Source organism: Nyctereutes procyonoides, unplaced genomic scaffold (genome assembly GCF_905146905.1).
Source record: "Nyctereutes procyonoides isolate TBG_1078 unplaced genomic scaffold, NYPRO_anot_genome, whole genome shotgun sequence".
NCBI lineage: Eukaryota > Metazoa > Chordata > Mammalia > Carnivora > Canidae > Nyctereutes > Nyctereutes procyonoides.
Window position 1 is genome coordinate 42546261 of NW_026575043.1, and position 16260 is coordinate 42562520.

Sequence of the window (16260 nt, forward strand, 5' to 3'; positions counted from 1 at the left end):
CCGGGTCCCCAGGATCACGCCCCAGGTCAAAGGCAGGCTCCAAACCGTTGAGCCACCCAGGGATCCCCCATTGGGTGTTCTTAATAGTGCAAGGGCATTCCCTCCTCCAGAATGTGCTACCCAGGTTGTAGAATGCTGGCTGCCAGCTGCCCAGGGAGCTGATAACCTCCATGCTCTTCAGAGCCCTCGCCCTTCAGAGAGAATACATTCTCACATGAGAGGGATCAAGCAAGATTTAGTCGCATAAAATTTCAGGACCCGAGTTGGAGCAAAACACCCATCTTTTCCAAGCCCCATTGTCCTTCCTGAAAATGTCTAAACTCTTAACAAAACTGTAAAGAAGTCCATTTTGATGTTGCAGCTGAGATTTAATCCAGTTTGAAGGTGGCTTAAGTTGTCGACCAGGCTTCCTTCCCACTGCAAACTGCCCCCAGTGCTTGAGCTGGGGCTATGGCGGTCTTGTTCCAGGCAGACCCTAATGTGACTACTGCTGCCTCTCCTTCTTCCTCTTTCCCTCCACTCCCTTCCCCTCCACCCCGCGGGTGTCCTATGCTGTCAGGTCCTATGCAGCTACCTTAACCAGTCCTTAGATGCTTCCTTCCTCAGGAAGCACAAGTCTCACAGCAGCATGCTGATCCTCCAACCCTTTACACTTCTATTCTGGGAAGCGCTTCCCCTCACAGGGGCACATTGCATCCTCCCATCCTGGGAGGGAAGAATGGCAGATATGATGTTCTTGGCTCACTAGTAAAAGGAAATAGTCAGTGATTTCCAAACAAAAACCCCCATTTCTAGTTTCCAGGGGTCTTTGCATATATAGTTTATTTAATTTATTTAATCAGATTTAATTCTCACAGTAACCTTCAGAGGTGTATCTTTATTCCCGTTTGTAGCCAAATGACCTGAGGCTCTGAGTACAGCAGCTTGGTCCTGTCCATCTGGTTGTTTCTTGGTGAAGTGGGGCCCAGCCTGAGTTTTCCTACCCCAGAAACTATACAAGACCCTATGTAGAGTTGTTTCTAAGCACAAAACAGGGCTGGGACAGTAATATATCCCCCATTACTCCTGAGCCCCAGCTGGGAAGTCAGGAGGGAGGGAAGCAGGAAGCAAAGTGGAGAATGGGCCAGGAGCTGATGGTTTGCTGTCATCCTTTGTACAGACCAGGGATTGCTCTGGCCTGCAGGCTGAGAGGTTACTGAGAGGCTAGGAGCCACCTCCCAGACCTTATTTGGCTCTCACTCCATGGGAGCTCTGCCTCAATGCATTAAATATGAGAGTTGGCTTTTGGTTTCCTGAAACTTGTCTGTGGTAAAATTCCAACAGACTGGGGGCGATTTTCAGTCGAATTTGTGAAAACTATTAAATTCAGACCCAGCATATGACAACCTTTCAGCTGTGTTCTTTTGTACTTCCTGAAATACTGTTTCCATAAAGCAGCTGCTTTGCCTGAGACATTGTAACATAATTCTATATTTATGGAAAACTCTCAATTTCATTTTTATTGTTTCTTATAATTTTAAGTCTTGCAGAGATCTAAATTCTTTTGTGGCATCTCCATGGTGTCTGTTCCATGGAGGTGCTCCACTAGAGAGCCTGGTGTGCCTCATGGGCCCAATTAGATGCTTCTTCTCATGAACTGTTATGGATGCAGACACCTGGAAGGCCTTTTCCTAGTACTCTGAGTTGGGTCTGTAACCTCTTGCACTGAGGGAACAGTTCAGTCAGAAACCACCTTGGTGCCTTCTCTCTCTCTCTCTCTTGGCTTTCAGAGTGGGCTATGAGTGAGCATCACCCTTCCTCAGTGCACTACAACCTCACAGATGGGGCCTGGTCTGAGATTTTTGTATCAGCTCTCCAGGTGATTTGTATAGACAGTTCTGGAAAAAGCCATTGGTCTCATCCAGCTTTTTCTCTTTTTGCAAATGAAGAAAAAGTCTGTACCAGTTTAGTGATCTATCTGGAGTTATGTGCAACTAGTTCCTGGCAAACCAGGCTTGAGGAATGCTGGGTGGGTGGGTTAGATTCCTAAGAGGCAGAAGCAGATAGGAACAAGCAGGACAGATACTGTGTCTGCCAGTGACTTTTAGCTCTTTGTTGCTGAACCACTGACTATGGGCTGGAGTGTATCCTACATGCTGGGGATCCAGCAGGGGACAAAGTCCCTGCTCACACAGAACTTACCTTCTAGGGCAGCTATCTCAATGACTTTGACTTCCGACTCATAGACCCAGAATCTAGCAGGGATAGCTGCACTGAAGAATGAATATGGTTAGTATGTTGAAGGTTAAAACAACCAGTATTCTCCTGGTTGTCACCCAAGAACCATCTTCTTCCATTTGTGTTCCTATTCTATGAGGTATTTAAAAATATGAATAATTTTCAAGTATTATTTTTATTACCCAGTGACATGATTTAAACTTGAAATGGTATTTTCTAAGTTTTCTGAGTTAAGTGCGTTTTGAAATGCATAGTATTTTATGAGCGTGAACCTGAATATCACTTTTATTATCCTCTCAACGGATTCAGTTCCTTTTCAGAAGTCAGAAATTGCAAGAACACAGCATGCTCAGAGGCAGACTCCTGTCCACTCTAAATTAGATTTTAAAAAGGAAGTCCTTCCTTTGTGTGTGCAGATGTAGTGTGGGAGCTTCATGCTCTTTTCTGTACAATCTAACTACTGTGTACTTTATGAGGATAAAGTGATGCCGAGAACTGCTTAGTGGCAAGTACAATAAATGGTTGCCCTCAGATTTGGCTCTCACAAAGCCCTGGAGGTTGCTGGTGTCCTGGAAGCCAGAAGCTTGCTGTAGGAAAGTGACCCAAGCTGCAGGTGTCTATCTGAAGGCCATCAGAATGAAGATAGTCTCATTTAAGGCTTTCAACTCATAATAGTACTTGTTCTGTAACCCTGCTGAGGCATATCAAAGTCTCAGCCTTAAAGGAAAAACAGATTGGACATGAAATGCATCAGTGGCATCAGTAACAGAAGGCAGGGTCAGACGGTGTGAGCATTCTGCTTTCGGGAGAACATCAGATGTGTCTCCCATAAACACTGATTGGATGCTATGTATGTAAGATGGGAAAGAGTATTAGCTTGGCTTCTGTACTTGACTCTGGAACTGTCAGGAAAAGCTTTTGTCCACCAGAGAATTAGGTTAGGTAAATTTATAGGCCAGGAGTTTTCATTTGCATAAAGCTAGGGGTTTCACATCTAGGAGGGCAGCCAGGTTAGGTTCCATTCATTTCAGTGTTTCTACCTGCCCTGCAAACCTGTTTCCTGCTAGTAGACATCACCTGAGCTCTTGCTGGGGCATCTTGGAGTGTCCTGGAAAGGTAGCTCCTAACACAGAATTTGAAGAGAATACTTACTCTGCCTTGACTGATTGTACTTTTGTCCTGCATTTTATTTATTTCTGTTATTAATATTTTTTATATACACCTGAGGCAGAATTACCCTCCAGGACTCCTTAGCAGGGTGGAATTGTCTGTCTTCTGTGTCTCCTTAGAAGTTCTCTATTTTCAGGTTTAAGGTTAGCTGAGCAACTGGGCCGAAGAGAAGATGAAGCCAAAATTCGCCATGGTCTTGGCCTCTCCCTTTGGGCTAGTGGGAACCTGGAGGAGTCTCAACATCAGGTGAGCAGAAGAATCCCTGTCTCAAGTGGATTTTGTTTCCAGAAGCATGGAAGACATTGGAATTACTGTCCTAGTAATGATGACATTTGAGAGAAGGTGCTAACTTCTACACTTGGGTTGACATACAGGATCTCTAGTCCAGAAGCATTGATCCATAGTGAAGATTCTTGCTCACTTACTTGTATGATAGATTTCTCAATAATTTCTTTGGAATTCTTGTGTTATGTGCTACCATTCCTCATTAAGCCTTAAAATGAAATTACATACATTATATGACAGAGGTCATTCAAGAATTCATAATTATTGGATTTAATGTCTTTATAGGTTTCTAGACATATCAGTAGGTACTTCTTTCTCACACAAACCTCCCCTCCCCCAAACACACACATACAGTTCATGTTTCAGCATATGCACAAATAGCTAAAGAGAAGCCCACTCTTTTACTGGCTCTAGAGACTGGAAAGATACTAGAGTTGTGGTTCCTCTCAAGCTGAAGGAGTTGTGAGATGGCGTCATCCAAAATAAGGCAGTTTAAAGAATTCTTTATTTCCTTGTTTTAAAAATTAAAGTTTATATTACTATAGTGATTTGCAATTTTCAAGTGCTGTCACTAACTGCATTTATTCCTTGAATAACCCCATGAGGTAGAATGACAACCATCCCCTTTGTAAAAAAGAAGAAACTGAGGCTACAGATCCTGCCCAAAGTCACAGAATGAATTTGTGCTGGAGTTGGGGATACTAAGTCTAAGTCTCTTAGTCTTGGAATCCTACTTTTTAAATTTGCATCAACTTGAATTCAGTACTATTTCCAGCATATAAATATTAGACAAAAGTCTTGTGGAGAAATCGCTTGGAGCAACAGGACAAGGTCTTTGTAGGAATGTGAGAATCTGGTCCTTTGGGTATCCCTGAGAGCAGGTGTGGCTCCAGGGGAGCTTGTCCAAGGAAGATCTGACCCTGGTCACTGGTGTGGAGGGCAGTGGTTGATTCAGCTGAACTGCCTGCAGAAAGCTGTCCTCCTCCTGAAAGTGTGGTTGACATCATCTCATTTCCCCCCAGCCTAGTCCGTGTCCAGCCCACCTGCTCTGTGCCCGCACTCAGTCCAGACCTCGGGCTCCGTGAGGCCTGGGGAGGTAAATGAGGGCTGCTTGATGACAAGAGCAGAGTCTTTTTGTTTGTTATAATAAAAAAATCAGCACTTGATTGGATTAACAGCTGATTTTTTTTTCTTGTAACTTTCAGACTGTAAGTCCATAATCTTTGTCTTTTAGATCCCCTTATCTAATTGAACACATAAACTGTTAATCTACTGGATGTGATCTGATTGATGCCTTCTCAGGTTTGCAAGGACATGCCTGGAAATAAAGATTCCATCTTTTCAAACCTCTTGAAAAATTGTTTGTAGATTGGGCACCAAGATTTGTATAGAAGTTGTCTCTAGTCACTCAATAGCCAAGTCATACAGAGGTTTCCGGGGAATGAGTAATGCTCTTTGTCCCCTACTTGCAGCTCTACAGGGCATCGGCCTTGTTTGAAACAATCCGACATGAGGCGCAGCTGAGCACAGACTACAAACTCTCCCTCTTTGACCTGCAGACTTCATCCTACCAGGCCTTGCAGCGGGTGCTCGTCAGCCTGGGTGAGAGCAGCTGGGGTTCCTACTTCTTTCTTAAGTTGTTCGGTGATTGCTGTGATGAAATATTATTTATTGTTATAACTGACTGTGAAGTCACAACTGCAATCCAGTCATTGAACATTTGTTTGTTTATTCAACAAATATTTGTAGAGCACCTACTAGGTGTGCTGTGTGTCAGCTCTGGGAATTAAAGTCAAGAAGGCCTGGTTCCTGACCTCAGGAAGCATTTATACTATTGAAGGACAGAAGTCAGTGAGTCCAGTACAGTGTGACTGGTGCTAGAGTAAAATAAACTCAGTGCTGCTGGGAAAACAAAGCGTTTTGGCAGGCAGACCCAGGAACCAGAGAGAGTGACTTAGGGCTAGAGATGATTGAGCCCGGTGTTCCCCCTCAGGTTCCCTCTCACCATTAATACCTGGGGAAAGTACCTGAGAAGATGGATCTGCCTTCTGGGCTGTGACCTAGTCAGTGATAATTCTCCCAGGCCTGGGTGCTGCATTGCACTGGGGCAGCTTATTCCCTCATCAGGGCCTCAACTGTCAGTCAACCTCGTCCAGCTGCCCTGTCCTCTGCCTCTTCTCAGGCTTGTCCAGCTCTGCAGACCATTTCCACCAACCCAGAACTTGGATGGAAGAGGAATTCACCAGAACTAACAATGTCTTTGAAGTTGGATGTTGAAGCCTTGTCAATAACCTGTCCTTTGCTGTTTGTAGATGAATGCTCAGACTTCCCCTTGAAAAATGTATCTATTACATTTGCTCATTGCCTGAGATTACAATTTATTATCTATTATAATAAGTGTTAAGTCTGCCTAACACTTTGGGGCCAATTTTCCAATGTGCACAGAAATCATCCCTGCTGTTCCAGTTAATAACTTAATAGGGTAAAGAAGACATTTGCATACACACAAGTAAATCCCCACTTTCTACTGATCCTGGAACTGTAGGAAGCTAGGGATCCTTGAAGTGCTGTTGGAGTGGCAGGATCTGGGCTCCTGCCTCTACTTGCTGTCTCTTTGGACCCTAGTTTGAGCAAATCTTCCATGTCTATATTTATGATGCAAGCAGACCTACTTCATTGTATTCCTTCTAAACGCTCTAAATAATCTTCACTTAAAAATATGTTGCTTTATATATTTGGTGCCCTCATGTATATGCATTTAGCTTTTAAACTAGATAACAGACTAGTCTTTTAGGGAAAGTGGGATCAGGAATTGGATTAAAAGACCGAGGAAAAGCTTTGAAAGAAGTAATTTCAAAGAACTAGAGACTTCAGAGGTTTAAACTGTTTGCCTGTGTGGACTAGAAGAGAAGAGAAGCAAGTGTTTGGGAGCCTAGAATGGAATGAGGTCTCAGCTCTAACAATAATATCACCGTTAGATATGTAGTACTTTGAATAACCCATCCAGGCATCATCACATATAGCACCTCGGTCAATCTTTACAGTAGCCCTTTGAGATAGGTAGAACGACTATAATGATCCTCCTTTAGAGCCAAGGTCAATGGAGGGGGACAGGATACACTCAGCAGAGGGACTGGCAGGTGTAAAGGCACAGGAGGTATCACTTGGAGATGAAGAGTGTGCTAGTGGGGCTGGATAGTGTGATGCAGAGAGGGGCTGCATCGCAGAGAGTTAGAAAGATGGTCAGGAGCCAGGCCTGTAGGCTTATCTGCTAAGGCCAAGTTAAAATAAAAATTGAGCAGGGAAGTGAGAGGGTAATCGGCGTGCAAAGCATTAGGTTCAAGTAGCTCAAGTGAATGATGATAGGAGGCCAGGGAGTAACTTAGCATGTGGATCGGAGAATGGGCAGGCCTAAGGACCATCCTCTGAACAAAGCTGGCTTTCTAGGGGTATGGCTGTTGACGGGGGAAAGCCCCATGGGTTAGAGTGGTGTGGGAATCTGAAAATGTGGGGTTTTATAAGAGTGGCACTGTACTCAGCATCTGAGGCAGGGGGTTGGATTTGATACAGACTGTGCCCCACATAGGAGGGCAGAGACAGTGAGGTTTCTGCCTAGGATCTCTGTACCTGATGGTCCTCTGTGGATAAACACACCCCCCAGGGACTCCTCACTGTATGGCTTTTGTGTCCTAGGCCATCATGATGAAGCCCTGGCTGTGGCAGAAAGAGGACGGACGAGGGCATTTGCTGATCTACTGGTAGAACGACAAACAGGACAACAGGACTCCGACCCCTACTCCCCAGTCACTATTGATCAGATCTTAGAGGTGGTTAATGGCCAGAGGGGACTAGTGCTTTACTATTCCCTGGCTGCAGGCTACCTGTATAGCTGGCTGCTTGCTCCTGGGGCAGGTAAGATCTCTTTCTATGGGAATTGGGCAATTAAGACACTAGACTGTGAAAGTCTAATGAATAGAGGTAGAAGAGGTGTATTACCATAGATCAAACGAAGGAGCTGATGTCGACTTTCAGCAAAACCTCAGCCACGGTGGTTCCGTGGTGGGGCATTCAATTAATAAGACAACCGAGCTTTCTCATTCCCCCAAGAAATCACCGCTCCTCACTAGTGAATGTGGAAGCATTTATCAAGGAGCATGAAGAGCAGGAGGATGAATTTCACCAGCAGCCCTGTTTTTTAGGCAGCTGTTGTTCATTAGCTAATAAAGTGATGACTGTAAGTCCTAACGAGTTATTTCTAGATATGATTTAATAATTGTGACCCTTTGTCATGGTAAAATTAGACTAAAATGATAATGGCAGCTTGTATCCACAGTATATAAATGAAGTCTTATGCTTGAAATTTCTGAGTTTAGCAGAACCCATTTTAACCAGTTCTGTGTAAATCTATTTCCGAAGTAAAAATCCCCTTTGATTAAATCAGCATTAAATGTTCAGGCTGTAACTGTTTCACTAAATACAGAACCACTAATTAGCTGTTAGGGCCATATTTTTTGCATAATAAAATGCTGATGGCTTTACTGTGTTGGAGACACACCAGATCCAATTAGAGTTTATTGACTGGGGAAGGGGATCTTATAATTGGGAATCTTAAAGAATGGGCTTCTTGAATATCTGTAAGCCAATTTCAGAAAGTTCAACTGCCAGGAGAATTGACAAGATTTTCTTTTTTTTTTCTTTTCTTTCTTTCTTTCTTTTTTTTTTTTTTTTTGACAAGATTTTCTTGATTGTGTTTCTGTCCCTTTGATTTAAAAAAAAATGGCTGGGTGACAATTCTCAGATGCCTCTTGGGTTATGAGCACTCGTGCCTCTACATTCTATGCCTCGGCATTATTTTTTATAATCTTTTCCTCTTAATTCCATGTTTTTTATGGGTTTCCCATAAAGAACAGTCTTACCTCTGACCTTTTTATGCTGAAGATTTGAGTTGTGATATTCATGGTGACTTGGTATGAATGTCAGCTACAATGGAATGAAGTCCTGTGTATGCCAGTCCCCCAGAGGGGCACTGATACCTAGGAGGACATGGCTGATGATGGAGGTATCAAGCTCTTTCTCTCTGTCATTGTTATGTTTGGGGGACATGATTTGACAGGTGGTATGTCCAAATCCCTGTCATAATGAGCCATGTATAATGAGGCTCCCATTGTTTCTCTTTTTCGTCCTCTTTGCTCTTAATGAGACTCTGAAGCTTTCACTGGGGCTCTAATCCAATCAGAGAGGACCAGCGTTTTCCAGGGCTGACACACCTCATTACCATTTGAGAATATGTCCTATGTTTATTGCCAGAAAACTGCTATGGATTGCTTCAGTTTCATGCAGCCATAATTTTTTGCTCCTTTAATCCATTAATGATGGTTGACCAGTTAGTCTTATTTAAAAATGGCTTAAAATATTTTTATCTCGCCTTTGTACTACAGTGTATTTGTTTTGACTTGCTTTTGAGAAATGAAAGGTCTTTGAGTAACACAGTTTCTGCTTGGCTAGTTATATTTTTGTTCAGGATTTCAGTTTCTGGGGAGAATATACCTTGGCATGCTCATGCACTATTCAGGAAAGAAAACTTTCCCTAGTTGGTGCTTCTGAGAAACATCTGTTTGGAAATACATATGAAGTAGTCATCATTCCATGAACTTCTAAATATATTGTCAGAATCAGGAGCTTTATCTTGAATTCCTAGTTTAAAGCACCAGACCTGATAACAAAAGCTGTGGAAATGGGTACTGACCAAACTCTGGAAAGCTCTCTTGAGACATCAGATTTCAGGATTTCTTCACATGGTTTGGATGCCAAAGAGGGCTATCCTCTTGCCTTCAGCTCTCCCTCCCACAACCTCGATGTTGCATAATACTGGCTGTGCCTTTCTTGTTTCAGGAATTCTGAAGTTTCATGAACATTACCTGGGTGATAGCACAGTGGAAAACTCCAGTGACTTCCAGGCTGGCAGCAGCGCGGCTCTTCCAACATCCACCAGCTCGGCCCTGGAGCAGCACATCGCCAGTGTGAGAGAGGCCCTGGGGGTGGAGTCTTACTACTCGAGGCAAGTAGTACAATGTTCCTAGTCCCGCATTCAGATACAGTCTCAGTGTTGTTAGGGTTTTTTTCTTTCTTTCTTTTGTAAACATCCTATTTGAGCTAAATGGAAGAAATCTTTTGGAATTCTCACTTTAGTGCATAGTCTGTTCAAGTTGCTTCAGGAGAAACAATATGTGTCTCTGGAGCGCAGACCCCTTACTGGGCTGTCTTTATTCTTTTTGGTAATTTCCCTTCAGATAGGTAAAGGTCTCCTCAGAGATGCACATTTTCTGAGGAGGGTTTGTTTGTAGAATGTTTAAACCTAAGCATGACTTTGAATTTAACATACCAGCTAATTAAAACTGAGGTGATTTTTGAGTTAGAAATCAATTAATAATGAATTTGCTTGTACTACAGTCAAATGCCTGTTTGAGAGAGTAATTTAACACTGGTGACAGGATTTGTGCATTGCGGGGCTGAGGTGAAGACAGTTGAACTCCCAGTATGGAAAATAGAGAAGGGAAGTGCTTTCTGCAAAGATTGTAAAAATTATTTGCTTATGGAAATGTTTTATCATGATTGACTGTTTTACATACAGAAAATAATTTCCACAAGCACCCTGCTGGTGGGGAAAATCAAAAGAAGAGGGTGCCGTGGGGTGGGGTGGTAGCCAGATTTTCAGACATCTCAGTCATCCATCCTGTGCTTTAACAAGTGTCGAGAAGGTCTGTGTGTTAGCTGTGTCAGGTTCCAGGGACATCTGCTTGTCTCTTGAATGATTTCATTTGCAATCATGGAAATCCTAAGATATCACCATAATTCTTTGGAGATGCTTATCCCAGACTCCCAAGTATGTGTTGGTCATTGCTAGCAGCTGGATTGATCTTTGGGGTGCTTATGAAGTTGAGGACAAGTTCTTAGATGAGCCTCGATAATGTAATGTCAAAGGTGGAAGGTGCTGTTGGGTCTTCTAGCCGAACTCCTTTATTTAGCAAAAGCCAGCATGGAATAAGACTGCTGACAGCCAAGTTAGTGTCAGAGCTAGGATCACAACAATAGAGATCTCACCCAGACTCCCAGGCCACTGCTTGTTCTGTTCTTAATTATCAAAATTAATATCATATTTGAGAAAATAGCCAAAGCATGTAGGAATGTCATCTCCAGCTTCTGTGTGTATGAAGTATGAACAGGCTTCAGCCACATGCACACATTGTTGTCTTATTTCTTCTATGGCTGCAGTGCATCCTGGAGCATCTCTTCCCTTTTCCCTGGGTAGCAGTGTGGTGATTACAGGGGCTTGACAGTTTGGTAACCCCAAGAACTTGGAAGTAAGGCTATTCTCTGAAATGTAATTATACATGACAATAAAATAGGTTAGGCCAGGGGTGTGCAAAGCTGCTTCAGCAGACAGAGTGGTACTTCAGTCTGATTCCAATGTAACCTGACCAAAGTTATTGCATATCCAAATTGAGTGTTAAAGAAGATGGTTGGCCAGCCATAGAAACAGAAAATGAGGGAGAGGAGGGCAGATTTGGGCAGTGCTTATTCTGACACTGTCGAAGGGAGATAGAGTCTTGGCTAAGGGACTTGAAGTCCTATTTGAAGGCTGTTCCCACAGTAGACCTGCAGTCTTCATGTTCTCTTATCCTTCCCATTTTCCCTCCTTTCCACAAATATTGGGACACCTGCTATATACTAGGTACACCAGAGATCGGGAGTAAGGTGGTGAGTAAGGCAGACATGGCTCCTATTACCAGGGACCTGAAATATTAGAAACAACAGAGCATATACAATCTTTTAATTAAAATTGCCGTAGCACTTAAAGGAAAATGCAGGGTGGATAAAAATGTGTAAGTGAGGAACCTATCTGGGGAATTGGGGAAGCTTCCTTGGGGAGAGGATATTTGAGCTGAGCTCTGAAGGAGGAGGAGAAATAGAAGAGATGAAGGCCACCTTAGGCAGTTGCATGAAGGCTTTCAGTAACTCTGGTGGAGAAGACCTCTCAGGTTATCTCCCTGCCTTCCCTTGTTCAGGTCCTGTGCTTTTTGTCAAACCTTCTGATTATATAAGGTTTCTCATGTAAGTCCACATGCAAATAGACAATGTGCAAAATAAACTGGCCTTCTGGTCTGTGCAACTCTTCTTGTTTAACAAATGTGGGCTCTCAAGGCAAAGCCTCTTTGAGCACATTAACATCAAATTTTCAAACTTGTAGGACCACAGTCCAGAGCCTTCTCTGAGATGAGATCATGAAGGGACACAAGCTTGCAATGCCTCCCATTTGAAACCTCTGTGCATGCAGAGGTAGTTTGTGTCTGTTGCCTCTGTTACAGCACTGTGGTGGCCATACCTGCATCATCTCAGGGCAAACCAACCCTGATAGGGCTCAGCCTGCATGAAAATATAGATTTTATTTGATCCCAATTCTCATTGTATCTAGATTAGGATTCATCATCAGAAGGAAGGGGACTACCCTTTGACTCTTCCCAGTGTCTTTCCCCACCCTCCATTGGCCACTATGTTTAACTCTAAACACTTGTGCCTAAGCAGTTATTTTGTATGACACTGGAGATTGAGTAATTTTGCTTCCAGGTGACTTTTGAATTGAAAAAAATGGCTTTGGGTTATAGTTCAGCTCTTCATCAATGGTAGGGAGAGAAGAGAGACTGTAACTTGATTAATTCCCCACATTAATCTTTTCCTCTCTACTCTATATAGAAAGCTAACAAGGTAGGGTGAGTCCTTAGGAATGAGTTCTTAGGGATCTCTGTAGGATGTTGGGTGGCTTGATGCTTAGTATGACTTTGTTGAGCTGCCCCTGATAGCTTTGATACCCAGTTTAGGCTGCCAGAAATAAGGTCTTTTCTGCTGCTTTGGATTAGTCTTATTAGAAATTTGTTCATATTTTGTGAGCTTAACCTCAAAATGGAATACTTCAGTGACATGGTTTGAATTTACTAGAATGGAGTTTTGTGAGACTCTGGTTTCTGCCTCACAGTTTCATGAAAACAGCATGAAAATTTCAGTGACAGATAAATTATTGTTCATCTATAAAATTTTAAAATATTTTTAAAGCTATAATGCTTAATAATAGTAAAGATGCAGTGGATAAGCAGTCTCATACAGTAGGGATATAAATTAGTCTAGCCTTTCTAAAATTAATCTGCCAGTAGTATAAAAAATCATTAAATGTTCATGCCCTTTGGCCCCCAAATTCTCATTTTGGAAATATGGTAAAGAGGAATATTTATAATAGATCTATATATTATAGAAAAAAATCATGTATTTATATATTTATTTGAGAGAGAGAGTGTGTGAGTGGGGAGGGAGAGGCAGAGGAAGAGAGAATCTTAAACAGGCTTCACGCTCAGGGTGGAACCCGATGCAGGGGTTAGACTCATGACCCTGAGATGATGACCTGAACTGAAATCAGGAGTCAGATGCTTAACTGACTGAGCCACCCAGATACCTCATTATAGAAAATTATAAAAACCTAAATGTCCACAATAATTGAATGTCAAATTATTTTATATCTATCCAATATAATATTACATTGTAATTAAAATTATGTTTATAGAGAATTTTTAATCACATAGCCAAATGTTTATGGTAAAATATTAAGTGAAAAAATAGGATATAGAATTATTATAAATAGTATAATTTAAATTTTATAATATATACAAAATATGGGTATGAAACGTAAGAAAAAAATCCTTAGAAGGAAATAAGCTGTAGTGTTAGTGGTAATTATAGGTGGATGGTGGAATTATAGATTTGTGGTATTTTATTCTTTATACTGTTCCTTATTTTCAGTGTTTTCACAATGGACACATGTTACTTTTTAAATTAGAAATAAAGCCATGAATTAACAACTCTGTCACTCAAAAGGAAAAAAGAAAGCTTTCTGTAATCAGCTTACATAGAATAAAATCCAAGTTTTGGAGCTTTGTACCATGATCTAGCTTAGCTCTAGGAAGGCATTCTGGGTTTATTTTTCATCTTGCCTCTTGGCAAACACCATGCTCCAGCTACCATACCTTCTTTTCTTTTCTCTAAATGTACCCTGTGCCTTCTTCCCCTCTCTAGCTCAGGTATCTCTAACCTCTGAGTCTGTAGGTGCAGCTGCCCACCAAACATCCCCGCATAAGAATCTTCAAGGAATCTCTAGTCTAAAATCTCTAAATCCCAACTCTTGAGTTTCCCCATTTCCCTCCTCAATTAGTCATTGTAATATACACCACATTAACAGAATGAAGAACAAAAACCACATGATCATCTCAATAGATGCAGAAAAGACATTTGACAAAGTTTAATATCCTTTCATGATTAAAAAAGAAAGCACTCAACAAGCTGGGAAAAGAAGGAAATTACTTCACATAAAAATGGCCATGTATGAAAAACTTACAGCTAATATCATACTCAATGATGAAAACTAAAATAATTCCTTCCAAGATCAAGAACAAAGCAAGGAAACCCTCTCTTGTCACTTCTATTCAACATAGTACTGGAAGTCCTAACCAGAGCAATTAGGCAAGAAAAATAAAATAGAAGTCCTCCAAATTGCAAAGAAGAAGTAAAATTATGTCTTTTCACAAGTGACATGATATTATATGTAGAAAACCCTAAACATTATACCAAAAACCCTGTTAGAACTAATAAAAAAAACAAACAAAAAAACTAATAAACATATTTAGCAGGGTTGTAGGATGCAAAATCAGGACTCAAAAATCAGTTGCATATCTATATACTATAATGAATAATTCGAGAGGGAAATTAAGAAAACAAGCCCCATTTATAATAGCATCAAAAAGAATGAAATACTTAGAAATAGGGCAGCCCCCATGGCTCAGCGGTTTAGCGCCACCTTCATCCAAGGGTGTGATCCTGGAGACCTGGGATCAAGTCCCACGTGGGGGTCCCTGTATGGAGCCTGCTTCTCCCTCTGCCTGTGTCTCTGCCTCTCTCTTTGTCTCTCTGTCTCTCTCTGTCTCTCATAAATAAATGAATTAAAATCTTAAAAAAAAGAGAAATACTTAGGAATAAATTTAACTCAGGAGGTGAAAGACTTTATACTGAAAACTGAAAAACATTGCTGAAAGAAATTAGAGAAAAAAATAAATGGAAAGACATCCCATGTTCATGGATTGGAAGAATTAATATTGTTAAAATGTCCATACTACCCAAAGCAATCTATAGATTCAATATAATCCCTATCAAAATTCTGATGGTATTTTTTACAAAAATAGAAAAAAATATTCCTAAATTCATGTGGAATCTCAAAGGACCCCCAAAAAACTGAAGCAATTTTGTGGAATCAAAACAAAGCCAAAGGCCACACACTTCCTAATTTTAAAACATCACAATGGTATAATAATCAAAATGGCAAAGTACTAGCATAAAAACAGAGACACACAGGTTAATGGAATAAAATATACAAGAAATAAGCCCTGACATATAAGTCAAATGACCTTTGACAGGAGTACCAAGACTACATATTAGGGAAAAGGATAGTCTCTTCAACAAATGGTGCTGGAAAAACTGGATGTCCACATGCCAAAGAATGAAGCTAAACCCTTGTCATACACCATATATAAAAGTTAACTCAAGGGCAGCCCGGGTGGCTCAGCGGTTTAGCATCGACTTCAGCCCAGGGCGTGATCCTGGAGACCTGGGATCAAGTCCCACGTCAGGCTCCCTGCATGGATCCTGCTTCTCCCTCTGCCTGTGTCTCTGCCTCTCTCTCTCTCTCTCTCTCTCTCTCTCTGCGTGTCTCATGAATAAATAAATAAAATCTTAAAAAAAAAGTTAACTCAAAATAAATTAAAAACCTAAAACATAAGACCTGAAAGTATAAAACAACTAGGAAAAGCTTCATAGCACAGAATTTGGCAGGGATTTCCTGGGTATGACAACACAGATGACAAAAATGAAAATTACACAAGTGGGATTATATCAACTTTAGACTTCTGCACAGCAAAAGAAATAATCAACAGAGTGAAAAGACAACCTATGGAATAGGATAAAATATTTTCAAACCATATATCTGATAAGGAGTTACTATTTAGAATGTGTAAAGAACTCCTACAACCTAACAACAACAACAAAAACAATTTGATTTGAAAATGGACAAAGGACTTGAGTAGACATTCTCCAGAGAAGATAAACAGATGGCCAACAAGCACCTGAGAAGATGTTCAACATCACTAATCATCAGGGAAATGCAAATCAAAACCACAATGAGATACATATCCCCTTACACCTGTTAAGATGGCCACTATCAGGACACCTGGGTGGCTCAGTGGTTGAGCATCTGCCTTCAGCTCAGGGCGTGATCCTGGTGTCCCAGGATTGAATCCCACATTGGGCTCTTTGCCAGAAACCTGTTTTCTTCCTCTACCTGTGTCTCTGCCTCTCTCTGCATGTCTCTCATGAATAAATAAATAAAAATCTTAAAAAAAAAAGAGATGGCCACTTAAAAAAAAATAAACAGGAAATAACAAGTGTTGGCAAAGATGTGAAGTCAGAACTCTTGTGTTCTGTTGGTGGGAATGTAAA

At 41.3% G+C, this 16260-nt stretch overlaps 1 protein-coding gene across 3 annotated transcripts in view; it reads left to right on the forward strand.

Moving 5' to 3' along the window:
• The window catches only part of TTC28 (tetratricopeptide repeat domain 28), a 621782-nt gene that overhangs the window by 508677 nt on the left and 96845 nt on the right, over window positions 1-16260 (forward strand). For all 3 annotated transcript variants that reach the window (XM_055322350.1, XM_055322351.1, XM_055322352.1), the window contains 4 exons: window positions 3524-3633; window positions 5145-5274; window positions 7366-7584; window positions 9565-9730. In XM_055322350.1, coding sequence (XP_055178325.1) covers window positions 3524-3633; window positions 5145-5274; window positions 7366-7584; window positions 9565-9730 — 625 coding nt within the window. The remainder of the gene's footprint in view (window positions 1-3523; window positions 3634-5144; window positions 5275-7365; window positions 7585-9564; window positions 9731-16260) is intronic.